The sequence below is a fragment of the Mesocricetus auratus genome, unplaced genomic scaffold (assembly GCF_017639785.1).
Source record: "Mesocricetus auratus isolate SY011 unplaced genomic scaffold, BCM_Maur_2.0 Super-Scaffold_100676, whole genome shotgun sequence".
Taxonomy (NCBI): Eukaryota; Metazoa; Chordata; class Mammalia; order Rodentia; family Cricetidae; genus Mesocricetus; species Mesocricetus auratus.
Genome location: NW_024429266.1, coordinates 144,466,936 through 144,492,651, shown reverse-complemented (window position 1 = coordinate 144,492,651; position 25,716 = coordinate 144,466,936). Strand labels below are relative to the sequence as shown.

At 48.7% G+C, this 25,716-nt stretch overlaps 1 protein-coding gene across 5 annotated transcripts in view; it reads right to left on the bottom strand.

Moving 5' to 3' along the window:
* Slc4a5 (solute carrier family 4 member 5) overlaps positions 1–25,716 on the bottom strand; it is an 80,414-nt gene that overhangs the window by 37,555 nt on the left and 17,143 nt on the right. For 4 of the 5 annotated variants that reach the window (XM_013119249.3, XM_005078328.4, XM_040737721.1 and 1 more), the window contains 9 exons: positions 12,858–13,018; positions 11,974–12,126; positions 10,900–10,995; positions 8,210–8,265; positions 7,200–7,357; positions 5,813–5,900; positions 3,647–3,801; positions 2,867–3,055; positions 597–771 (listed from right to left, as the gene is read on the bottom strand). In XM_013119249.3, the coding sequence (XP_012974703.1) occupies positions 597–771; positions 2,867–3,055; positions 3,647–3,801; positions 5,813–5,900; positions 7,200–7,357; positions 8,210–8,265; positions 10,900–10,995; positions 11,974–12,126; positions 12,858–13,018 (1,231 nt within the window). The remainder of the gene's footprint in view (positions 1–596; positions 772–2,866; positions 3,056–3,646; positions 3,802–5,812; positions 5,901–7,199; positions 7,358–8,209; positions 8,266–10,899; positions 10,996–11,973; positions 12,127–12,857; positions 13,019–25,716) is intronic. The other variant, XM_040737722.1, reaches the window with a different exon arrangement.

Below are 25,716 nucleotides of genomic sequence, written 5' to 3'. Positions count from 1 at the left end.
CAACGACTTAACTCTCATTCCATAAATGAAATCAATGTGAGCTTTTTTAAATAGAGGGGACTGGATAGAGAGATAGCTCAGGGGTTAAGAGCACTGATTGCTCATCTAGTTCCCAGCACCCATAGGAAAGCTCACAACACCCTATAACTCCTGTTCCAGGGAACCCGATGCCATTTCTGGCTTCCATGGGCACTGAATGCATATGGCACACAGACATACATGCAGGCAAAACACACATACACATCAAGTAATTTTAAAAATAAATTAAAATGTAAGGAGAAAAATAAATTAAGATGTAAGGAGAAAACATAAAATTAAAATGTAAGGAGAAGGCCACAATTAGCCAATTTAATTAAGAGTGGTGATTGAGTTAATTAAATATCAGTGGGGAAGGAATGAACCGCAACATGGGTGATTTTCCTAAAAGTTCAGACTATTTACATTACTCTTAAAATCGTTATTTTATAAAGAAATGGCCAGATTCAGGGCGGTACATGCAATCTTGGTGTTGGGATTACAAAGTGAAGCTCCTTACTGCCACCAGGTGGCAGTAAATTTGGCTGGTGTTTGCGGGTCTGCCCCCAGCTCATACTCACCTGGTAATTGTCTGTGGCATCCCCCAGAAGCCCACCAAAGGTGATGGCGTTGGTGATACAGCCGAGGTAGATGAATAGAATGGCAGAGATGGACTGGATGTGGAAACCGTCATAGAAGTCACTTGGGAACCAGGGCAGCTTCCTCTTGACATCCAGGCGTAGTCCCCCAAAGAACCTGCTTGAGACAGGCAGGAGACTGCTTTCCTCTACAGACACCAAGAGGGGAAGGGATGCCTCCAGGGCCCTATAAAGTCTGGGGTGAGGACCAGGGGTATATGGAGTCACAATCTTTCTAACAGGACACTGAGAATCAGACAGGCTTCTTGTCAGCCTGAAAGTTTGCAGTTGGCACCATCCATGCTGGGGAGGGTGGACACAAACTGTTGAAGAGAAGGTCGTTCTGATAGGAATATTGCACTGGGATGGTCTTCCCCGTGTCCCTAATCAACCCAAGTACCCTGTGATGGGTAGCGCTAACCGAAAACTGCACAGAAGCTAGAATCATTTGGGAGATGGATCTCTGGACATGTCTGTTGGGGGTTATCTGGACTTTGTCAATTGGTTTGAAAGAATCCTGTTGACTGAGGGTGTGGCTGCTCCCTGGGTAGGGATCTGGGGCTGAACAAAGTGGAGACAGTGACAGGAGAATGAGCAAGAATTTATTGTTCTCCGAAGCCTGACTGTGGCTGCAATGTGTTCAGTTCCCTTGACCTCCTGCAGCTTCAACTTCCCGGATGTGATGGGCTGTAACCTAAACTTCAGACCAGAACAAGCTCTCTCTCCCTTAAGTTGCTTTTGTCAGAACATTTTATCACACTGAGAAACTAAGTCACAACACACAGCTTATTCCCAAAATCATCATTAGCACAAAGCCTGTGCTGCTATGGGTTTTCCTAAATCCCAGTCAACCTGGGTGACTCCAGGAGCAGTCAAAAAACTCACAACAGGACAGCCTTTGTTTTTGGTTTTTCGAGACAGGGTTTCTCTGTGTAGCCCTGGCTGTCCTGGAACTCACTCTGTAGACCAGGATGACCTCGAACTCACAGAGATCCACCTGCCTCTGCCTCCCGAGTGCTGGGATTAAAGGCGTGCGCCACCAATGCCCGGCAACAGTTTTCTCCCATTCTCTCCCAAAGAAAAGAAAAATGAAACTGTAAAATAAGACTAAAAATTTAAAATGTACCATTATATATTGGGTTGTACTTCTTTTAAAAAGTTACATTAAGCTGAGTGGTGGTGGTGCATGCCTTTAATCCCAGCACTTGGGAGGCAGAGGTAAGTGGATCTCTGTGAGTTCAAGGCCAGCCTGGTCTACAAAGCTACAAAGAAGCCCTGTCTCGAAAAACAACAACAACAAAAATACATTTTATCTCCAGTCCCTGGTGACTATGGTTTTATTTAGAAAGTCTTTGGGTTGGGAATGCAGCTACTTGCTCACTGTGCATGAAGCTTTGGGTTATAAACCAGGCACGGTGGTGCCTGTGAGTTCAGCTCTGGAGAGAGTGGGTCAGGGCCATCATTGATTCAATATCATCCTCAGCTGTATCAAGCTTGAGGTCATCTTGGGTTGCATGAGACCACCAAAAAAAAGTTTTTTGCTGATTTATACTAAGTTACAATGAAGTCATTAAGAGTGAGCTCTGAGTCAGCCCTTATAGAAACAGGGCAATACTACCCAAAGACATGCACATGGGGACAAGCAAGGCCATACAACAACACAGACAAAAACTGGGCGGGAGATGCTACTGCCAAGGTAAGGACTGCCGGAAGACTCTCGGGGGCCAGTAGAACTCCGAGGAGGCAAAGGAGGCTCTACCCACAGGCTCAAAGGCATTGGCACCTCTTTATTTAGAGGGCAGGACCGAGACAGGGTCTCACATTATAACCCAGGCTGTCCTGGAACTTGCAGGAACACTCCTGCCTCAGCCTCCCCACTTCTGGGATCACAGGTAGAACCCACCAATGGCCTTGCGCCCTGCTGACATCTCCATTTCGATCTGTGTGAAAATGGATTTCAGTAGTTTTATACTAACTTGTTTGTGGTGCATTGTTTTTGACACGGGTGCCAAAGGATGTCTAGAGAAAAGTTTGGGTTCCTTTCTTATGGGTGAGGGAGGTACTTTTGTTCCTCTCACCCCACGAAACTGAAAGACTACAGTGGTCTGACCCCGTCCCTAGAGGGCGCTGCACACAGCAGCGGGAGGATCGCTAAGAGGACCAGAAGAGAGGGTTCAAGGTTGAAGGCTCTCTGCCGGGCATGGAGCGGGCACCTTCCGGTCCAGATGAGCTCCTCCCCGATTTCATGCATAGCTGGCATCTCTGCCTCGTCGCCACTGCCCACTCCGCCGGCCCCGCTGCCTCCAGGCCCTCCTCCACCGCTGCCTCCTCCAGCCGAGGCACCGCCTCCGCCCGCAGAGCCATTCATCTGGCCCAGCTCTGCCAAAGAGAACACAGATTTCCTGAAAGAGAAAGTGGGGGGTAGGGGAGAGCAGGGCTCTCAATGCTGGGAAGGGCCCAGGCCCTCAGGACCGTCCCCTTCCCCCTCCAACAAAAAATTACTAAATATCTTAACATCGCAGGGGAAATGAAGATGGAGGCGGGGAGATGCTCGGCTATCAAAGCATTGGCCACACAAGCAAGAGGGCAAGAGCTGGGATTCCCAGAAGCTACGTGAAGGTCAGGTGGGCAAGGCAGCCGTTTGCAGTTCCACCACAGGGGAACCCCAGAACGATCAAGACTAGCCAAATCTGCCAGCGCCGACTTCATTGAGAGACTCTGCCTCAATGAATAAGGTGAAGAGCAATGAAAAAAAATTCCCAGACATCAACCTCAGGCTTCCACATACACGCGCGCGCACACATGCACGCGCACACCCATGTACACACACCACAAAGACAAAATGATTCAATGCCCCTCACCTACTCTGACCCCCCCCCACTCCCGACTTTATAGCTGTTCACATGCGGCCCTGCTGGCTTCTGATGCCTTACAAAGAGAACAAAAGGCTGGTGTGGGGTGCCCTCCGACGTTCTTATCCTTAACACACACACCTCTTGTCAGCTGAGGGAACTTTCTTGGGTGGCTCAATTCTGATGTTTGGATCCCATTCTCCAGGGGGGAGGACAATGACCTCATCCAGAAATTCATCAATTCCTGCAATCAGATCTTCTCGGTTCCGGGCTTTATAAGCCACATCGCTGAAGAGCTGGTGAGGAACGAGGAAGGAGAGAAGAGAGGAAGGAGAAGAGGCTCAGCTCTCCCCTCCTAGGAATTAGCACATCACAGCCTCTTTTAAAGGAGCCCATTTTAGCCACTGCTCCAGATGCCAACTTGACTTCAGTGGGTCGATAAGGACAAAGGACAGTAAGGGAAATGGGACAACAGGAAAGAGCTAGATCTTAGAGCAGGCAGTCATCTCAGAGCTGAAACCCAGGTCGCTGTCATACTTTAGAGACAGGCAAGCATAGGGATAGCTTATCAACCTGGGACTCCTGCTTTGGCCTAAGTTCCTTCCTTCCTTCCTATCTTCCTTCCTTCCTATCTTCCTTCCTTCCTATCTTCCTTCCTTCCTTTCCTCCCTCCCTCCTTTCCTTCCTCCCCCCCTCACTTCTTCCTTCCCTCCTTCCTTCTTTCCTTTCTTTTTTTCAAGACACGATTTCTCTGTATAGCCCTGTGTTGGAGCTTGCTCTGTAGACCAGGCTGGCCTTGAACTCAGAGATCCACCCGTCTCTGCCTCCTGAGTGCTGGAACTAATGGTGTGTGCCACCACCCAGCACACTTACTTCTTCTAATAGCGCATTTGACAGTCTAGGGCCTTTACCTGCATGTGCTACGTACACACTTCCCTTTCTGTACATGCACCTAGCAACCTATTAGCAATGTAGGGCCCCCTCCGGCACCGAGTTGTACACACATCGAACAGTGGAACTGTCTCCTCCCGTAATAACCATCAGCACAGACAGATTCTGTTCAATGGTCCTCTCCACGTGTGGGGACAAGAAAGCAGGGAGGTCCATCAGGCCTCAACTAATTTTGTGTAATAAGTCAAACCGTGTCCTCCAAGTGAACTTCTAGGGAGACTCCCCTACTTATCATTTCATACCTGTGCAAAATTGGGTGTGTGTGCAATACAAATCAGATGTGTTATGGGGAGGGACATTCACTACAGGAAGATGATTATATAATTTAATCTGTCACTCAGAAATAACCACCCAAACCACACTCTTCTCTTGAAACCCATAAAAAGAAGCCCTCTGCAATAATTGGGGTCCCTGGGTCCCCTCACTCATGTGTCCCTCTGTACTCTTGACAGTGTACTTTATAGCTGTTCACAGGTGGCCCTGCTGGTTTCTGATGCCTTACAAAGAGAACTTTGCTTTGCTTTGAATCAAGGCCCCCTGCTGCTTCTGTACATCTCTGTGTGGCTTTATTTCAAGTCTTTTGAGTAAGAGCCAAAGAACCTGGGCACACTTGGCCTAGACAGCAACCCACCCTGGGGACACCTCTGCAGGACTTTTGTGAGGACCCTCGACTTTTCTTTTCTGTTTACCACAGAGAAAGCACACGAGAAAGTCTCTGCAGAGCCCAGTTTGAGAAGTTCCAATTTTCAAATCCATTCATTACTGCTCAGACATGCCCCCTGGAAGGGTCAGGTTACAAAAAGACTTATAGATTTGCTGGGGTTATGTCTGAGTTTAAAGACCTCCAGCCTCCCCGTCACTCTGGAGATAGAGCAGGACCTTCAGGCTCTTCTCCCAGGGTCTGGATGGCCTCTGGATCAGCTCACTGGGCTTGCCCTTGCAGAGGGCTCACACCGAGCTTACATGTGGCACTTCAGTTCAGCTTCTTTAAACCTTCCTCTTTTCTTTTCCCTTTGTCCAGAAGGCTAGCATCCCAAGGTCATGGCGGTCTACCTGCTTCCTGCTCTGCTGTCTCAGTTCCCCCAGGCAGCTAGCAATGGCTGATTTTATTTTTTATTTTTATAATAATATCATATATAATAATCTCATCGTTACAGATCTCACTGGGTAGTGCTCCTCCACGGGAAGGTCTGGGTCTATTCCTTGTATCTCATAATCCTTAGGTCCCTGGTACACAGCAGGGGCTCCGCTGTATTTGTTAGATAACCTGTGATGATGGGGAGTGGGAAGGCTGTGCCAGTACCACAGCTATTAGCACTCAGAAAGGAGGCGTTCCCGCTTCAGAGTCTCACTTACGTCATCCACCATGAGGGTTGCAATAGCTCGGCCAATCTCATTATAGGACTTTGCTCTCCCGGAGGGTCCTAGAAGAATGAACAGAAATCTGCAAAGATAGAGGAGGAAGAAGAAACAAGGAGGGGAAAATAGAAACAGATGAGGAGAAGAACACTTTGGCCTTCAATGCATCCACTGTTTACTTTTTAACTTCCCTCCTTTGAAGCTTTTAAAACTCGTCATTTGTTGCGGTAATTCTTTCAGCCTTTAAGGTACCGGCCCCTTCGGGGCGGGGCTCACAGGCTACACGTGGGCTTGGAGCAAGCTCTCTTGGGTTGTGGTCTGAAGGCTGATGGTAGCCTACAGCAGCTAAGGGCAGAAGACCTCGGCGGTTCTCTACCTTGCTTTGTCAGTTGTGAGTGACTCCCCAATAAATACCTGACTTCCTTTTATTCTGGGCTCTTGTGGACTCCCCAAATACATCCTCAATCATTAAGTTACGTGTTTGTTTGTAAAAAGGTATGTGTATTAGAGTGCAATGCCTGCAGAGACCAGAAGAGGGCATTGGATCCCCGAACTGGAGTCACAGGTGATTACCAACATGGGTGCTGGGACCTGAACTCAGGTCCTCTGCAAGAGCAGCACGTACCTTTAGCCACTGAGTCATCTCAAGACTTCATATTACTGCTTTTTTTTTTTTTTTTTTTTTTTTTTTGGAGACAGGGCCTCACATAACCCAAGATCAAACTCTTTATGTAGTCAAGGATGACTTTGAACTCCTGATTCTCTTGCCTCTACCTCAACAAGGACTGGGGTTACAGACAAGGGCCACAAAACCTGGCTTTTCCTTTTTCCATTTATTTAGCTAGCTAGTTATTGTATGCATGTGTGTGCATGGACATATGCCATGGCACACACGCCACAGCACACGTGTGGAGGTTTAGAAGACAATTTAGTTGTAGGACTCGTTTCTCTCCTTTCATCATGTAGGTTCCAAGGATTGAACTCGGGTTATCTGGCTTGGTGACAAGCGCCTTTACCCACCGAATCATCTCACTGACTCAGAATCTTCCTTTCGTTCTTTGATTTGTTGAAGAAATGTTTCTGCTTCTTCCCACACTGGGCATCCTTACATTTGCATTGCTGCCTGGACCACAACTGCCTCCCCCCACCGCCCCGAACCCCTTTCTCTCTTGTGAGGATCTCACTGTTGCCCTGGCTGGCCTGGAACTCTCTTGTGTAGAGCAGGCTGACCTTGAACCCACAGAGATCTGGCTGCTGAGTGCTGGGGATAAAGGCATCCACCACTATACTCGTTCTATAATCATTAAAAGGACACCCCTACTTGCTGACTGCATGGTGAGTGGCTCCCTGAAGACAGGCGTGGTGGCACTTTTCAGTGACTCACCTGGTGGGGACAGGCACTTCTGTCACTCCTCCCAGCATGGCAGACTGGACAAGACGAACAAATGCAATGAATGGTTGGTCCAGGAAGTCCACCTCGCCCACAAGCACGTTGGAGGCTTCTGAGTCCTTGGGAATCTTCTTCATGAATTTGTTTTTCCGCTGCCCAGGAGGAAAATGACACAGCCAAGAAGGTTTGGCATGCTCTTACTCTCACTTCAGAGAATACAGTTCCCACAGAAATTATAACAGACTGATATAAATAACCAAATATTCTCTACAGCTCGGGAGATGGCGAGACTCAATGCTTGTTAACCCGAGACCAATTACGCCTTCATGGATGGTAGGATCCAGTCATGCACTAGACCCTAAGACACTCACTCCACTGCCGTGTGAGTCAAGGGGTCAGAGAAGAGCCCTGGGCTTGCTGAACCTAGCTCCCACCTACAACCTCCTTTGTTGGAACTCAGTGGTAAGCTGCCCAGATCTCCCTCTAGGTCTTCATCTTTGGTGGTTGAGAGAAGTCAGTTGTGATGGTCTCTGCCATTTGTCCTGCTTCCCTACTCACAGAAATCCCTGGACCAGTCTCCAAGGATGCAGGAGACTTCCATGCTTCCAGGTTCCCCCCAAGGGGACCTCCTGGGGGAACTCATAGTTCCTAGACTTTAAGATTTAGACCATGAAGGGGGTAACACTTCAGCCCTACTGAGATGGGGCATGTCCTCATCACTACACTACCTGGCTACCAGCTTTCCAGGGCAAGGTCAAACAGATGGCGTGATCGGGTCTAGTGTCCCCAAGTAATCCTCTATTCAAGCTACTCCACCTTCTGTCTTTATGACTTCTCTTCTCCAGAGCCATCTGATGATACAAATGTCCCTAGGTTACTTCTAAGTTCTTAGTCCTGGGGGATGTCTGGTCCCTTGTGGAGAGGTTTTCAAGGCTCTCTGCTCTTGACACCAAAGGCTTCCTCCTTCCCTGCCTGCCTCTGAGTCTAGGGCAGCGCTATCCTACCTGGTCTGTGTTTGGGGTATGAGAGATGTCATTCATGCTTCTACTCTGGGCGTGACCTAGGAGAGACAGGAAAGCAAGTCTGTCAGGGGAAGCCAGGCTTTCACCAGTGCTCGGCCCTTTCTATGCTTCTACATTCACAACCACAGCAAGGCCCCCCTCCCTCGGTTCTGCAGCCCCTTCAGCTGGCATCCCCACTCTCCTAACCTTCAATGGCAGCTTGCTTGAATAAGCAGCTAGACCCCAGGCTCTATGTCTACTCATTTGTCAAGCTATGGCATGCTTGTCTCTAGCCTTTGGCCCCGCCTTCTTAGCCCTCACTGAGATTCCTATTCCAAGTACAGCTCTGTGCCGCACTCAGGTTAGAGGGGACATAGAGATGTATTTTCAGATGAGGTGCCAGGTATCACTAGCCTGGAACTTGGTGAAAGGGACCAGTTTCATCTCTAGCCTTCTGGACCCATGAAAGTTTTTAAAAACTGGATGGCAGAGTCCATGGAGAGACAGGGACAGTACAGGAACTGACTTGCCAAGAGCTCCTGCCTCTGGAAACCATTCTCATTTTCCATTAGCAGTGTAGTCCAGTGGGCATGCTCTGCCCTATGATTCCTTGGCTTTACTTCTAGAACACTGCTCTCCTCCACTCACTTCCCAGAATCCTTTTCTGCTTGACTCTTCATGGGGTTTATTTTTGCCATCATTCCCTCAGAAGCCTCTCACACTGCAACACTGTCAGTCACAGCCACTGCGATCGCTTCTACGTGCGTTCGTGTGCGCGTGCGTGTGCGTGCGTGCGTGCGTGCGTGTGTGTGTGTGTGTGTGTGTGTGTGTGATATGACACACAGAATGCATCTCTCTTGAGTTCCATCTCTCTTGAGAGTCAGAGCCTTGGAGCCGCCCCCGTCTAGCAACCCAGTTCAGCATCTTCCACAAAATCTCCCTCCAGATGTATTTCACTCAGCATTCCCTGCATGCTGCCCACTGGCCACTTAACATCCTGGGAGGCAGTCTTGGCTCCCCCTCCCCCTTCCCACCAGTTGCTATTCTCTACTTCCATCTTTCCCCTCTACTGAATTCATGCCCAGACTCCTTATTCTCTCTCTGACTACAGCACACCTGTTTCCAGATCTCCAGGGTCCCCCTTACCTTCAGGGTGATGTCCTTGGGTTTCTGGATGAATGACGAGGCCTTCTTTTGTCTGACTTTGAACCTAACGCTACTGGAGAGCTGAGTGGATGTTTTTTCCTCAACAGCAACTTCCATCAGCTGCTGCTTGTACCCTGGGTTTAGACGTTTCCCCTTGTTCCTAGAAGCCCCTTCCCTGGCCCTGGATTTCCAGAACAAAATGTTCTAATGAAAGGGTTTTTTTTTTTCTGTTCTCTAAGACTCGGTTGCATGTCTCCTCTCTGAGGCTTCCCCATCGTCATCTGTGCACTGGGTCACAAAGCGATAATCATGCCTCCTGTCTGGGGATGCCCGAGCATTGCTGAACAGGAGTGTCTTCATACACAGGGCTAGTTGAACAGAACTCTTTCCAGAGCAACCTTCTGCCTACTCACCACTGCCCCCTGTTGACCATATGAGAAATAACAAGGCCAGGAGTAGATGGGGGGGTCGTACTGACAGGAGTAGGTGGGGGCGGGGATACTGAGAGGAATCAAACATTAGGACAGAGGGGGGAAAGACTGATCACCTGCTGCTAGTTCCCTCTCTCTCTCTGCCCCCCCATAGGCCTCAAACTCTGAATCCTCCCACTTCCAACCCCAGAGCACTGAGATTATAGGCATGTGCCGCTGTACCCACAGCTCACATGACTGCTCACCACGAAAGAGCTTGGAAAAGCCTGTCTGTGACCGCGGTCCTCAGAGTCCCCTGATCACTGCTACTGACCACGCACGTGTTTCTCTTTTGTGGTGGTGAGGGGCATCTTGTGTGCCCTTCCACAAAGGACTTGGGTGGATGTTTGTTTTGAGACAGAATCTCACTCTGTAACCCAGGTTGGCCTGGAACTCACTACATAAGCCAGACTGGCCTCGAGCTTGTTGTAATCCTTCTGCCTCAGCCACTGTACCCAACCAGATTTTTATTTCATTTTGTGGTGCTGAGAATCAAGCATGGTGCTTTAAATACACCAGGCAAGCTCTCCACTACCAATGCTGCACCTTCATCCCCAAGGACCTGCCTTTAATACCATTACCAGGAAGGGTTCTCACCAGGAAACAGGACAGTGATTGAGTTAGTGAGAACAGGAGTTTTGACTGAGATAAACATGCCTAGGAGACATGAGGTCAGTGTTGATGACATTTGGTTGTGCTTGTGTCTAGCAAGGGGTACTACAGTGGTAAATCAGGCCCAGGGACAAGCCAAGGTTTAGGGGGATATCTGGTTTTCTCCTGGTGGTATCTTTTTTAAATATTTTATTTATTTATTACATATACAATCTTCTGCCTGCATGCCAGCAGAGGGCATCAGATCTCATTCAAGGTGGTTTTGAGCCACTATGTGGTTGCCAGGAATTGAACTCAGGACCTTTGGAAGGACAGTCAGTGCTCTTAACCGCTGAGCCATCTCTCCAGCCCTCCTGGTGGCAAGCTAGAATCCTGGGCTCTACCCTCACCATCTATGGACATGTGGACGTTCCACAGCTGCCACAGATGGCGTGCTGCTGTCCCTGATCAGCAGAGAACACTCACACAGATGTCCGTAGCTGGTGCTTTGCCGAATCCTCAAGTCCTCGGTGGATCGGTGGAGAGCTGGGCCTGCTGAGGGACTCCTGGCAGAGCTGCGATCTGGAAGGGGAAGGAAGTCAGGTGACTCCAGAATCCTTGCTGCTGCAGCCTCTCTGGTTAGCACAGGGGCTGTGTACTCACTTCAAAGTAAACAAAGCTACTACAAGACATCCCCCCTTCCAAGAATATTTTTAAAGGCATGGTGTGAATAAGCTTACATGGGAATTGGGCTGGAGAGATGGCTCAGTGATTAAGAGCACTGGCTGATTTTCCAGAAGGCCCAGGTAAATATTTGTACAGTTGAAACGGAGTTAGAATTCACGGTTGGTCAAATCAACACTGGGTACAACAGGCTGCCTACCTTTAGAATCTCCAATTCTGCCACTCGCTGGCTTCTATGTTTGTCTGCTGGGCTGACCAGGGCTAGTGCCTTCAGACTTCTCAAATATCTAGAGCCAATGGCTGGAGTGGACAGTCTACACTCCCCAAGTGGCCCCAGGCTTTGCTAATCATAATGACACCAGAAGTCAGCCCTGGCACACTTGAGGTGACCTCAGTGCTCACACATCTTCCTGTGCTGTTTTCTATGAAGGTTTCTGGCTTCTCACAGGGGCAGGGCTTAGTGGAAAGCCCAGACCCTTTCCTAAGCCAGGCATCCCTACAGGCTGTGTGGGTCTGCTGCGAGGTTATAGCCTGTCTCTCTTTCCCAGGATGTATTCCAGAACTACAGAATCCCGATCTCCGGGTGGGGGTGGGGAGTGAGGGGTGGTAGGCATTAGGACACATTTCAAGGACTCAAGTCATTGCAATGTGCAGCACAGGGCATGAGTTCTCTGTTCCTAAGAACTGCCATGCTCTGGTGTCAGAGACAGCATGGAGTATGGCTGTCCCCCTCACCCCAGACCTTCCAGAGGAAGAGGCTGGCGAGCCCCAGAACCTCAGAATTTCTTTAGGATCATGAAGTTAGATACTTCCAGTCATTGAGAAGGCTTAACCTAGCCACACGCCCTGTGCCCAGCAGCGAATAGCCCTACTCACTTGTAGTGGAGACCGACTTCCCAATGTCTGCAAGGGAGCGGTGAATGGGTTTCTTGGTTTGGTGACGATGCTTTCTCAGGAGCACGTAGCTGACCCTTTCCCGGAGCTCTGGTCGCAGAAGCCCATCCTCTATCTGCTTCTCAATGACATCATCTGGATGAGAAACAAATAAGCCAGGCCCATGTGAGACAGAAAGAGGCCAGGGCTTTGGGGTCTGGATTCTGCCCTGCTATTACTGGGACTGAATATGAAAGGGATCAGGGACACGAAAGTTGTTCTGCGGCTTTGCCACTGACTGTTGGGACTGCCACCCTCAATCTCTTCATGTATAAGGTTGCGTATGCATCTCCAGGCGTGTGCACGTGTGGACAGAAGTCTATGCTATGTCTGAAAAGTGCATGGAATAGGACCTATGAAAGTGTGTCAGGATGCTGTGTTCAAAATGAATTCTTTTTTAGAGGGAAAATAGCTAGAGCAAAACCAAATGCACCAGATAGAATAAAAGTCACAGGAATGTTTAGGGACAAGAGGCAAGCCACCCCCTCATTTGCTCCATTAAGTGGGAGCTAGTTTGCAAAAGAATAAAGATGGTCCATTTTCCTCTGAAAAGAAACAAGTTGCCACGGCAACAGTAGTTGCTGCCCATTGAAGGAATCATTCTCCCTGCCTGCTGCCTTGCTAAACCAAACTTCAAGGATGCTCTTCTTCTAGTGGTTGGAGGTCTGCACAGTGTAGAAACCAGGGCATCTCAGACTGTCTAGACAGCTTCAGTCAAAACTCATCTTTGCAGTGTTGAATCGGCCAGTCATGTGGACTTGCAGGTTGGCAAACTAGGGGGAATTGCCCTAGTTTGTGGGACCACAGCAGAGAGGCCCTGGCCTCACCTATGATCTTTGGTAGGGAGCCACTGTCCAGATCCAGCAGGACTGTCCCTGTCTGCAGGCAGGTGCGGAGCTCGAAGAGGCTGTGCAAGGACAGTGTGGACACGTGGGGCTTGCTCCAGCGTTCTCCTCCTTCCTCTACCTTCTCTTCAAATTTTATCCACCTGGAAGAGGTAAGATCGGAGCTGAGCATGGCCAGCACCCTCAGGAGGAAGCCGATTCCAGGTCTCCCCAGTACCGTCGTGCAACACCTTCCTCTGAGATACAAAAGTCCATCCTGCAGGAAGCTCCTTAAAGAGGGAGGTAGACAACTCAAAAAGCTTCAGGAAGTCCCTGAAACTGACGAGACTCACTAGGACCCTCCCTGCTGGAGTCAGCAATAAAAGCTGAGAGTCCCTCTCAGACGAGCAGAGTTGAGCTGCCTGGAAGAGGTTTAGACCAACTGAGGCACCTGGAAAGGACACCTTCCAACCAGTTGAGCTGCCTGCAGGCTGTGCAGTGTGCTCCAGGTTCCCAGCTTTATGAGTTGTCACCCAGGCTGGGTGGGCTTTGGTGATGCTGCTGTCTTTTGAGTCATTTGCACTACAGGAAGTAACCCTGTAAATATTCCCATAAGTAACCCCAATGAAACCCATGGTTCACCAAGTTGTTATCTGGTGATATTACTTTAGTCTGTCATGAGCTTCCCATCTGGGGTAAGCAGATATGTAAGTGTGTCTCTCTGAGAAAAGTTTTGTCACACAGGCCTGTGAGTACATATTGCTGGAGACACTGGCTCTGAATTCACAAGCAGATGATTTCTTAGGGATGCTGTCTGTCTGTCCTCATACTGACGATGTTGTCATGCCAAGGACAGAATGATAACAGACAGACAAGAGGAATAATTCTGGGGTGACAGAAATATTTTAATATTAGGATGTGATGATTGAACAGTTCTATACATCGAAAATAATTTAAATGAGATAATATTAGGTAATTTTATAGTAATAAAATTGTTTTTGTTTTTAAAGTCTTGACAGGAACCTGGTTACTCATGTTGGTTTCTCATAAGTGCTCCATGTGGTTTGCTAGGAACAGGAGAAATGTCCCCAGACCAAAAGTATTTCTCTCAGGGGGCTGAGGAAATGGTTATGCTAATAAAGTGCTCGCTGAATAATCATAGGGCCTGAATTCAATCCCCAGTAGCCGCACAAGTAGCCAGGTTTGGAGGTATACACTTGTGATCCCAGAACTGGTGAGTGAGACCGTAGAATTTCTCTGTATAACCCTGGCTGTCCTGGAACTTGCTATGTAGACCAGGCTGGCCTAGAACTCACAGACATTCACCTTCCTTCTACCTCCCAAGTGCTGGGATTAATAGAGGGTGACAGCAGCACCAGACCCTTGTTTTTCTTTTAAAGATTTATTTTTATTTTATGTGAATGCATGTTTTTGCCTGTATGTAAATGCATTGCGTACATGAAGTGTCCACAAAGACCAGAGGAAGGCACTGGACCCCAGGGACCTGGGATTACAGATGATTGTGAGCCATCATGTAAGTCCTGGTAACCAAACTCAAGTCCTCTGCAAGAGCAGCCCATGCTTTTAGCCATTTCTCCAGCACCTCATCTTGTGTTTTATTTGTTTGAGATAGATGTCGACCAAAATAAAAGAAAAGTAATGTATCAGGAGACACATTTGTTGCAGAGCACCAAAAGACTACCATTTATAACAAAACTTCTCCTACTTAATAAGAAAAACTCATGGAATGAGCCATTCCTGGGAGAAATGATGAGGAATGAAAATACAGCTATCTACTAATGGTCTGGGCTTTTTAGTTACTGCAAATGCAGTAACACGCTCAATTCTCAGACTGCCAAAAGCTAAAGACTGGGGCTGGAGAGATGGCTCAGCTGAAGGGCTCTCCTTGCTCTTGCAGAGGACCTAGGCTCAGTTCTAGTACCCATGTGACAGCTAACAACTGTCTTTAACTCACTCTGGTTCCAGGAGATCTGACGCCCTCTTCTGGCCTCCACAGGCACTGTGTACACATGGTGTGCATACATACATGTAGATGAACACTCATATGCATAAAATGAAATAAATTTTAAAAACTATAACACCACCACTAACAGCAACAAACCTAAAAAAGACAGCACATGTCACAGTGTGCCACAGGTATAGTGTTTACCGCTTTCTGTAGTTAGTGTGTGCATCTTTTGACCCAGGGGATGTTTCTAGGGGTATGACAGGCGTGCAATCACACACCTACTCCTGAAAGTGAGTACAAAGGTGCTTCCTGCAGCTTTGCATGCTAGGGGAAGAACTGGTTTTCAGTAGAAGCATGGTGAGTACCTGCAAAGGTAAATGAAAAGTCTAAGTGAAGGCCTAGAGTGGAGGTTCAGTGGTTAGGACCACTTGTTGATCTGGCAAAGGGCCTGTGTTTGGTTCCCAGAACTCATGTCAGATAGCTCATAAATCTCTGTAACTCCAGCTTCAGGGAAATCCAACACCTCTGACCTCAGCAGGCAACAGCACACATTCCCTGCTCCTCCCATGCACATAATTAAAAAATGATAAAACTTTAAATTTGCCGGGCTTTGGTGGCACATGCCTTTAATCCCAGCACTCGGGAGGCAGAGGCAGGCGGATCGCTGTGAGTTCGAGACCAGCCTGGTCTACAGAGCGAGTTCCAGGACAGCCTCCAAACAATACAGAGAAACCCTGTCTCGAAAAACAAAAAAACAAACAAACAAACAAACCTTTAAATTTAAAATACTCAGAATGGTCTAAGAAAGATCACCATAGACCAGAAACATGGACCTCAGAGGCCCGGAGATGGAGGTGTGTGTTGGTCAGCTGGTAAGAGAAGCCAGGCATAATAGGCACTGTGATCCCTATGCTCCCAAGGGAAGAGAGAGGGTGAATATAGGTGAAGGCACTCCCTGCTCTGAGCTCAGAGGAAGAGCAGAGAGACAATTAAACACCACACAGGGATGTGATGAACAGCAGTAGGACATGGAGAGCCAGTGGGGACAATTGACGCACCCTTTTCAATTACTGCTGCTGGGGATAAATACAGAGGGGGAAGGTCGACTAAAAACAATTTCAGACTTGTATTTTTCTTTTCTTTTCTTTTCTTTTTTTTTTTTTTTTTTTTTGAGACAGGGTTTCTCTGTGGTTTTGGAGGCTGTCCTGGAACTAGCTCATGTAGACCAAGCTGGTCTCGAACTCACAGATATCCACCTGCCTCTGCCTCCAGAGTGCTGGGATTAAAGGCATGCGCCACCGCCACCCAACGAGACCTTTGTCTTTCAATGCAGAAAGACTCTTTGTATTGCCCTGGCTAGCCTGAACTCACTGTGTGGCCAGGCTGGCTTTGAACTCACAGAGATCCACCTGCCTCTGCCTCCCAAGTGCTGGGATTAAAAGTGCACGCCACTACACCTAACCCAACCAATTGTGTTTTTTAAACAATAGATGAGGGATCTAAGAAATGTGGGCACTGGGGCATAATTTGATGAAATTCATGGAATGTAATGCTTTCATTGTAATTATCTTTATTTTGCTTTAGAGACTGGATCTTGCTCTGTTGTATAGCCCAGGCTGGTCTAGAACTCAAGAACCTTCTACCTCAATCCCCAAAATGCTGAGATTTCAGGCTTTCCTTACCAGGCCAGCCAGATGACAGTGTTACTGCAGTTACGTTAAAAAGAAGGTGACCTCGTATGAGGAGTAGGGTCCCAAAAGCCTGTAAAAGAGTCATAGATAGCCCGTTTTCACTGTTAGGAGTCCCACAAGAGAACCAAGCTACACAACTGTAGCAGAGGGCATAGACCAGTCCCTTACAGGCTCCCTGGTTGTCAGTTCCGTCTCTGTGAGCCCCTAACAGCCCAGGTTAGTTGATTCTGTGGTGTCTTTGACCCCTCTGGCTCTATAATCCTTTCTCCTGATGTATTAATACATGTATTAATACATGGGGAGGTTCTTAGTCTTAAAGCAACTTGATATGCCATGGGTTTTGATACACATGGGAGACCTGCCCTTTCCTAAGCAGAAATGGAGAAGTGGATTAAGGGGTGGGAACAGAGGGGGGATGGCAGGGAGGGTGGGGGGGAGAAGAGGGAGGGGAACTGTGCCTGGGATGTATAATAAGTAAATTTATATAAAAAAAGAAGGTGACCTCAGGCTGGAGAGATGGCTCAACAGCCAAGAGCACTTATTAGTCTTGCACAGGACCTGGGTGTGATTCCTAGTACCTGCAAGACAGATCACAACTACCCATAACTCCAGTTCCAGGGTATCCGATGCCCTCAACTCAACAGGTTCCAAACACACATGTGGTATGCAATGCATATACAATGATAACATAGATAAATCTAAAAAAATTTAAAGAAGGCCATCTCATTTTTAGAGACAAATATTCGATCGGTTACAGGCCCAATGATGTGGTAGCTGGGACTTGTGTTAATATGGCCTAGTATATGTCTGGGGCAGGGTGTGGGGGACCTTGAGATTGTCCACAAACTAATTGGTAATGGGGTGATGGGTACATGGAGGTGCGTTCTAATACACCTTTGTGTACATTTGAACTTTCTATAACCCAAGTAAGTGCTTAGATATTGTCTAAACTGAATAAAGACACAGGGTATTTCTAAAGTCTCTGGTCAGGGCCAGGCTTACAAGCTTGTGGATGCCTGATGGAATGGTCTGTGTAATCCCAAACAATTCACTGCAAAGCAACCTTTATACCACAGCTGGCTTCAAAAAGTACAAATTAGATTTGGAGAAGCAGGTCAAGTGGAAAGAAAATCTCTGAGTTGGGAAAAAAAAGCTTTTAGGTATTTCATCCAGTCCCGGTCGGTGCCATGGCCTCCACCACTTCCGTGCATGCCAGAGTCAGGAGCCAGGTGACCCCCAAGAGTCACATGTTCCAGAAAGCAGATCTCTGTCACAAAGAGGGAGGTCCAGACCTAAGGCCTTTTCTGCAAATGGTAACTTGACAGGTCGCTGCTATCCAGACACAACAAGATCAAGAGAGAGAAAGTGTGCCGGGGCTAGCCACCAGGTACAAGCCAGTCTTCCAGCACAAGCCCACAGGCCTGGAAGAAGGCCATCCCACGAGGAAGGCCTAGAAAGGGCTGAAAGCCAAGACGGAGCGGGGCTGTCGCTCCATCAGTCCAGTGCCTGCCCACAATGCAGGAAGCCGGTGTTTGATCCCCAAGCACCACGTGAAAAACAACCTTTAATCCCAGCACTCGGGAGGCAGAGGCAGAGGCAGGTGCCTCTGTGAGTTGGAGTCCAGCCATGTCTACATAGTGAGTTCCAGGCCAACCAGGGCTACTTAGTGAGACCCTGTATCAAACTAAAATGAAACAATGAGCAAACAGCAAAACCCACCGTGATGGTGCAGCCTGTGGGAAGCAGAAAGTAGAAGCAAGAAGATTAGAAATTCAAGGTGGGCTGGCCAGATGGCTCAGTGGGTAAGGGTGCTTGCCAAGAGTCTGGTGATCTCAGTGTGATGCCTGGAACCCACATAAAGGTGGAACGAGAAGAGCAAAGTCAACCTGTGCCCCACGCCATGTGAGTGTGCAGACAGGCACATGATACATTTTAAATTGCTTAAACAAAGAAGTTCCAAATCCCAGCTACACAGCTGAGTGTGAGGCCAGTCTGAGCTACAAAGTCCAAGGTGAATCCCAGACTGATCATGTCCAAATTTCAGAGCCCTGGGAATCAGACATCAGTGTTATTTAAAATGAAAAGTTGGAAGAGCCCCGGGACGGGGCTGTTAAGAGCGCTGGCTGCGCTTGCAGAAGACTAGGGTTCCATTCCCAGGACCCACATAGTGGCTCACAACCATCCGTAACTCCAGCTCCACGGGATTTGGCTGGTATGTGATTCCTGCACACTAAGCAAGAACTCTGCCAGCTGAGATATAGCCCCAGTGTGATTTGATTTTGTCTGTTTGTTTTTATTTTGTTTTGTTTCTAATATAGGGTCCCTGTACTGGCTAGTTTTATGTTAATTTGACACAAGTTACAGTCCTCAGAGAGGAGGGAGCCTCAGTTGAGAAAACGCCTCCATAAGATCTGCAGGCAACCCGGTAGGACATTTTCTTAATTAGTAATTGATGGGACAGGGCCAAGCCCATTGTGGGTGATGCCAAACCTGGGCTGGTGGTCCTGGGTTCTATAAGAAAAAGGTTGAGCAAGCCACGAGGAGCAAGCCAGTAAGCAGCACGCCCCCATGACCTCTGTGTCAGGTCCTGCCTCCATGTCCATGACCTGCTTGACCTCCTGGCCTGACTTCCATGATGAACTGTGATGTAGAAATGTAAGCCATTTCCTACTCAAGTTGTTTTTGGTCATGGTGTTTCATCACAGCAATGGTAGCCTTAACTAAGGCAGTCTCCTATGCAGCGCAAGCTTGTCCTGAACTTAAACTATAGCCCAGGTTGGCCTTGAACTTGTGACCCTCCTGTTCAGCTCTGTAAGAGCTAGAATTGCAGCTATGTCCTGCCACATGTGGCAGTTTTAAGTACTTTCAAATGCAATTCAATCTCCTGAGAAATGCAACTTTTGATGCTAAGGCTCTGTTGATTCTAAGCATTTATTATTTTAAGAAACACATTGGCTGGGCGTTGGTGGCGCATGCCTTTAATCCCAGCACTCGGGAGGCAGAGGCAGGCGGATCTCTGTGAGTTCGAGGCCAGCCTGGTCTACAAAGTGAGTTCCAGGACAGCCTCCAAAGCTACAGAGAAACCCTGTCTCGAAAAACCAAAAAAAAAAAAAAAAAAAAAAAAAAAAAGAAACACATTGGCGGAGCTGAAACCACAGTTCTGCAATTAAGAGCACCTACATCTTTTGCAAAGGACCCAGGTTCTGGTCCCAGCACCCACTTGGCAGCCCACAACTGTCTGTAACTCCAGTTCCAGGGGATTCGGTGCCCCCTTCTGGCCTCTGAGGACACTGCATGCACATGGTACACATACCCACATGCAGGCAAAACATTCATATACATACATAAGTAAATAAAAAAATCTTAAAAAAATAAAGAATTCTGTTTGGGGCAGAGAGATGGCTCAATGGTTTAGAGTATGTACTGTTTTTGAAGAGGATCTGAGCTCAATTCCCAATGCCTGTGTCAGGTGGCTCACGACCCACTGATAAGCTCCGGAGGGTTCCATACCCTCTTCTGCCTCCTTAGGCACCTTTACATATGTGCACAAATCCACTCTCCCATCATAAACACATCAATAAAAGATAAAAGTCTTTTTAAAAGAAAGCATATATACTTGTGTTAATTCTTTGTTTCATTCAGACCAGTGGGTCAGCAGAAGGTGACAACTCCAGAAACCTTCACTGGACCTCAAATCTCCATACTGCTAAGAAACACAGCAGCCACAGACCTGGGCCCCTGGCCTGGGCACCAGCAACCCACAGCTCCTCCAAGCTACTCTTCCACCTCCCTCCCTCGTCAAACATGTTGAGAGCCACAGGCGCCTAGGGCCTGCTCTATTCAGCAAGCCCCTCCCATACCGCTTAAGCCATTCTCTTTCCTCTGTCCCATTTCTATTAGCTCCCAATAGGCTCACATCTCCCTTCCTCAAAGACAAAAGCCAAAGCAGAGGCCACAGCTCAGTGGTGGCCTAGCATCCACAAGGCCCTGGTCCCATACTCAGTAGTGCATGAACAGTAAGAGTCTTGGGGCTGGAGATGTGGCTTAGCAGGCAGTGAGTTGGCTAGCATGTAAAGGAGGTGGCGTCTGTTCCTCGGGACAGCATGAGAACCTGGGGTGGTGGACTGCAGAGATGCTGCACAAGTTAGGATGCCACGGAAAACGCCTGGTAGTGGTGCGCACTTGTAAGCCGAGTCCTGGGTGAAAGGGTAGCGGGCAAAGACAGGCAGATCTCTGGAGCCTGGTGCTAGCCAGCTTGACCAATTGGTGAACCCCAGGTTCAGTGAGAGAGCCCTCAAAAATAAGATGGAGAGTAATTGAGGAAGACACCCAACATGGACCTCTGGCCTCTATAGACACATGTACACATGTGTGTACACATGTGTCATCTATGTTCACACATATGTGTTTGTATAGTCATACAAACACACTGTCTTCAAGTGTTCTGGTGTCCCACACCTTAATCTCAACACTCATGTGGTAGAAGGATTAGAAGTTCAAAGTTATCCTCTGTTACATAGTAAGTTCGAGGTTAGTCTGGACTCGGTCTAAAAAAATACACATACATACATACATACATACATACATACATACATACATACAAAGCTGAAGACCTCCCTTGAGCCTGCACTCCGCTTCAGACAGTTCTGCTCTTGAAGAAGCCCCTCAGCACAGCTGTCCAAATGATCAACCGACTTCTAAACTCGGATTCCCACCTTGTGTCGTCCGAGCGTCATCACTAAGCTGTCTCCCCAGCCCACGCCTTTTCCTTTTATCTCTTCTCACACCTAAAACCAAAGAACTCTGTCTTTTCCCAAAAACTCTTCGGGGTCCCCCAAACTCTCAGCGTCAAGCTCAGTTTCCATAGCTCAGTCAACTGCTGACAGTCTTACCCATGGGCCATGGCAGGTGCTGACAGTCTTACCCGTGGGCCATGGCAGGTGCTGACAGTCTTACCCATGGGCCATGGCAGGTGCTGACAGTCTTACCCATGGGCCATGGCAGGTGCTGACAGTCTTACCCGTGGGCCATGGCAGGTGCTGACAGTCTTACCCGTGGGCCATGGCAGGTGCTGACAGTCTTACCCGTGGGCCATGGCAGATGCTGTTTGTCTTGCCACAAGGAACATATGCCCAGCCTCTACTGTTCACCGTGGTCTTCAGCCCTGGGATCCATTCCCAGCACCACATAAACCAGGCAGCAGGAAGAACAAGAATCTGAAGCCATCCTTAGCTACATAGCAAGTTTGAGGCCAGCCTGGGCTACATGAGATACAAAAAGGGAAAAAGAAAGTACCAACTCAACTAAGCTGACCCATTTCTCACGCACCTTTCAGTCCTTTTCTGGTCGTGACAGGAATGTTCTCAGAGCGTGTGTATCTGGTAAGAAACTTCTGGCAAGTTCTTGCTCCCAGGACGCTGAGTGGAAACCACAGCAGCTTGGATTTGGAGCTTGTTCTCAAGGCTCTTGAGTGTTAAGCTCTAGTTATTTCTGAGTAACCCTGAAAGGCCCTCCACTCTTGGGTGGGTTCCAACCTGGACAATTCTCCTGCCAACCCCTTCCCTTGCAGTTAGGCAAGTGTTGGTTTGCGAAAGGGGTTTTGGGTAAATTATTTGCTCATAATATGGGGGGGTCACCTCTACCTCACCTGACACAGCCCTCCCTCGGGCAAGGTCATTATCAGTGGCCAGCTAGCCAGACTTCTCTTGTGGGAATGGCAGAGAGACAAAGTTAATAACAGTCTCTCTCTCTTATTAGCAGCCTGACCCTCCACCACTGATCGCATCAGAGGGGCGGCCCACACACAGTCCCCATCATGTGCACGGGGGGGGGGGGGGGGGAAGCTCGGTAGAGCTCAAAAAGCCACTTTAATCTATCCAGCAGTGACTCCTTCAGGAGTCCGAAATGTCCCCCAAACTAATAACCCGGCAAAGCACCGCCAGGGTAAATTCCTTGCGGATTTGAGATTTCCACTCTCTTAATCTCCTAACTCAATAAAGCAAGCAACAAATTAAATACTTTCCTGAAAGGGACCCCTCCCCCACTTTCTTTGATGTTGGGTGTGATTAGCCTGGGCCTGGGGATCTGGGAGGTGTTATTCTTCACTCCCTACAGTTGTCTTCTGTTATTTTATACAGGCCCAGAATCCAATGGGATTTGCTGGCTCTTTGATTCTGGAAACTTCCGAGACTTCTGGCTTTCCTGAGGTGGGTTCCACCATCCCTTAGCTGAGAGAAATGCTTGCCATTTTTTCGATGAGTGACAAATTCCAAGCAGGTCTGACCAAGCCCCTCTACTTTTGGGTTTTGTTTGTTTTGAGTTTTGTTTGTTTCATTTTGAGTGGGTTTTTCTTTTTTCTTTTTGATGATTTTTGGTTGGTTTTTTGTTTTGTTTTTTCTTTACAACAATGTACCACTGTGTAGCCCTAGCTGGCCTGGAGCTTGCTGTGGTGTTGACCAGGCTGGTTTGCCTCTGGAGTGCTGGAACTGAAGGCGTGGACTACCACTTGAGGCACAGGTTTTGGGTGCACACATTGCCTAAGGAGGGGAGGAGGCAGTCCCTCTTTCCTGGGTCTTTATAAGCTCCCTTCTTCTCTGTTCACCCACTTTGACCAGAAGACACAATGCCCAGGGCAGATGGACTTCAGAGACACCCCACACCCCCCACTCCCCACCCCCCACCCCCACTCCCCACTTAGAGGTGTTAAATGACAGTGCTCCGGGCAGGCTCTGGCTGTTTGAACTGTCCTTTCCCATCTTGTGAGCCCTGGATAGAGATACAGAGGTCCCAGGCTCTGAAGCTGTCTGTATTTGACTCCAGCTCCAAAAGAACTGCCTTCAGGCCTGTGTCCTTTCCTGGTAGTAAGTCCCTAGAAGCTGAGGGGGGTGAGGTCAGGGAAATGGTCAAGAGCCTTGAGAGCTCAGAGCACAAGAGGCCTCAAGCTGGAGGGTCAGACAGGCCTGGGGGCAGGCAAGGCAGACTTAGCTTCCTGTGTCGCTGACCCTTGGCAAGCTACTAGTCCGTCACAGAATTCCATCTGTGAAGCCAGATCCCAGCTCTGCCCTCCTCAGGGTCACTGTGGGGTTTGGATGGGGTGAGTCTCTTAGCACACTGGGGTTCAGTGAACCGTGACTAAGAAGAGGCTCCTGGGCTTGCATGGGGCACTGGGCCCACAGCTGTGGGGCTGCAGAGTGGTTCCTCCCCAAGGCCAGCAGCACCTTCTTCCTCTCAGCGGCCCTCCTTCCGGATGCCCTGGCCGCAGAGAGACCTGAGGATGTGGAATTTGCTCTTCCCTCTGCCCAGCAACTGCCTAGGCCACAGAGGGAACTTCTGGGCTCTGGGTGTCACAGTGATCTCATGCAGACCTCGCCCCGGGCACAGCTGGGACACTGTTGCCTCCAAGGTGACAAAGTGAGGGTCTCAGGAGAGATAAGCCGTAGGAACTGACGCTAAGTATTCAGCCTTTGCCATAGTTCAAAGTGCAGCTCCGCCTGACAAACCTTACTCCTTAGCATCCCATTTCTCTGGATGGAAGCGAGTTGATTTCATCTTAATTTAATCACGCTTTGTTTTGGTTTTGAAACAGTCTTGGGTATTCCAGGCTGGCCTTACACAGGCTACGTAGCTGAGGACGACCTTGAACTTTTCTGGGCCTCCTCCCTCCTTATCTCCTCAGTGCTGGGATTACAGCTGTGTGCTTCCAGGTTTGGTTTGTGTGGTGCTGGGGAATCGAACCCAGGACCTCGTGTATGCTGGGCACATACTTTACCAACCAAGCCAAATAATTTAATAAAATCAAAATGGTTTCTCCTGCATGGAGAAATGGCTCAGCGGGTAAAGTGTTTGCCATTCAGGTTCGAGGACTAGATTGGGATCTCCAGCACCACGTAAAAGCCAGATGAGTGTTACATCTCACGCGCAGTCTCAGGACAGAGGAAGCAGGGCAAGTGGGCTAACCACTGTAGCCAGGCTAGCTGACGGGCAAGCTCTGGATACAAGAGCCTTGTCTTAGACTATAAAGTGGAGAGAAATTGAGAGAAGAAAGATACCTGGTTATCAACCCTGATACTCCACACACACACACACACACACACACACAGGTATGTGTGCCCCAAGACAGGAAAACACACATACACAACCCCTTACCTGGCAGAGGTTAAAAAATTATTACTCAATGGGTGGTGGCGCATGCCTTTAATCCCAGCACTCAGGAGGCAGAGGCAGGCGGATCTCTGAGTTCGAGGCCAGCCTGCTCTCCAGAGCAAGTTCCAGGACAGTCAGGACTACAAAGAGAAACCCTGTCTCAACAAACCATACAACAAAAATATTACTTTTCCAGGAAAGGGGTTGGAGCCACGGAAAGGCTAAGGAGCAGCTGCCTGTCCTCCAGCCCCCGGGGTCCCTCCCAGAGCCCCTCCTGCTGCCCCTGTCTTCCCTCCCCTCTTGGGTTTTGGGAGCACATGGGACTACTAACCTGCTCTGTTTGGCTCAAAGGCCCCTGTGTCCAGTCACTGGGGATAAAACAGCGCCACGTTACTCAGACCTAACTTTAGCTCCTGACTTCACCACACAGCTCCCCACTAACCTAGACAGATTTCCTCCTCCTTCCCCTGTGCATGGGTCTCTCCCTCTGCACTCTTTTATTTATTATTTATTTGGCATGTACGTGCCTGTGTGGTGTGCATGCATGTATGTGTGTTTATGTGGGTATGTGTCTGAGTGTACATACATGGAGAGGGGGCTGAAATTGACGTCTGAAGTCTCCCTCAGTCACTCTCCTGTACGTGCCTGTGTGGTGTGCATGCATGTATGTGTGTTTATGTGGGTGTGTGTCTGAGTGTACATACATGGAGAGGGGGGCTGAAGTTGATGTCTAAAGTCTCTCTCATTCACTCTCCTTTATGTTTATTGATGCCGGGTTTCTCCCCTAACCCAGAGCTCAGCTCACAGATTCTGGCTAGTCAAGTAGTCACTTGTGCTGGGGAATCGCCTGTCCCTGTCTCCTGAGTGCTGGGATTACATGTGACCACCACTCCTGCCCAGCTTTTCCATGGGTTCTAGAAGTCCAAGCTCCGGTTCTCAACCTGCCTGCTTAGTTAGCTCTGTGTCTACTAGCCAGCCCCCGAATTCCTCATGCTTTGTTCCATGGCTCTACCTCTGCTTATCCAAATTGCTGAGGATGACATGCCTAGACCCTTCCCCT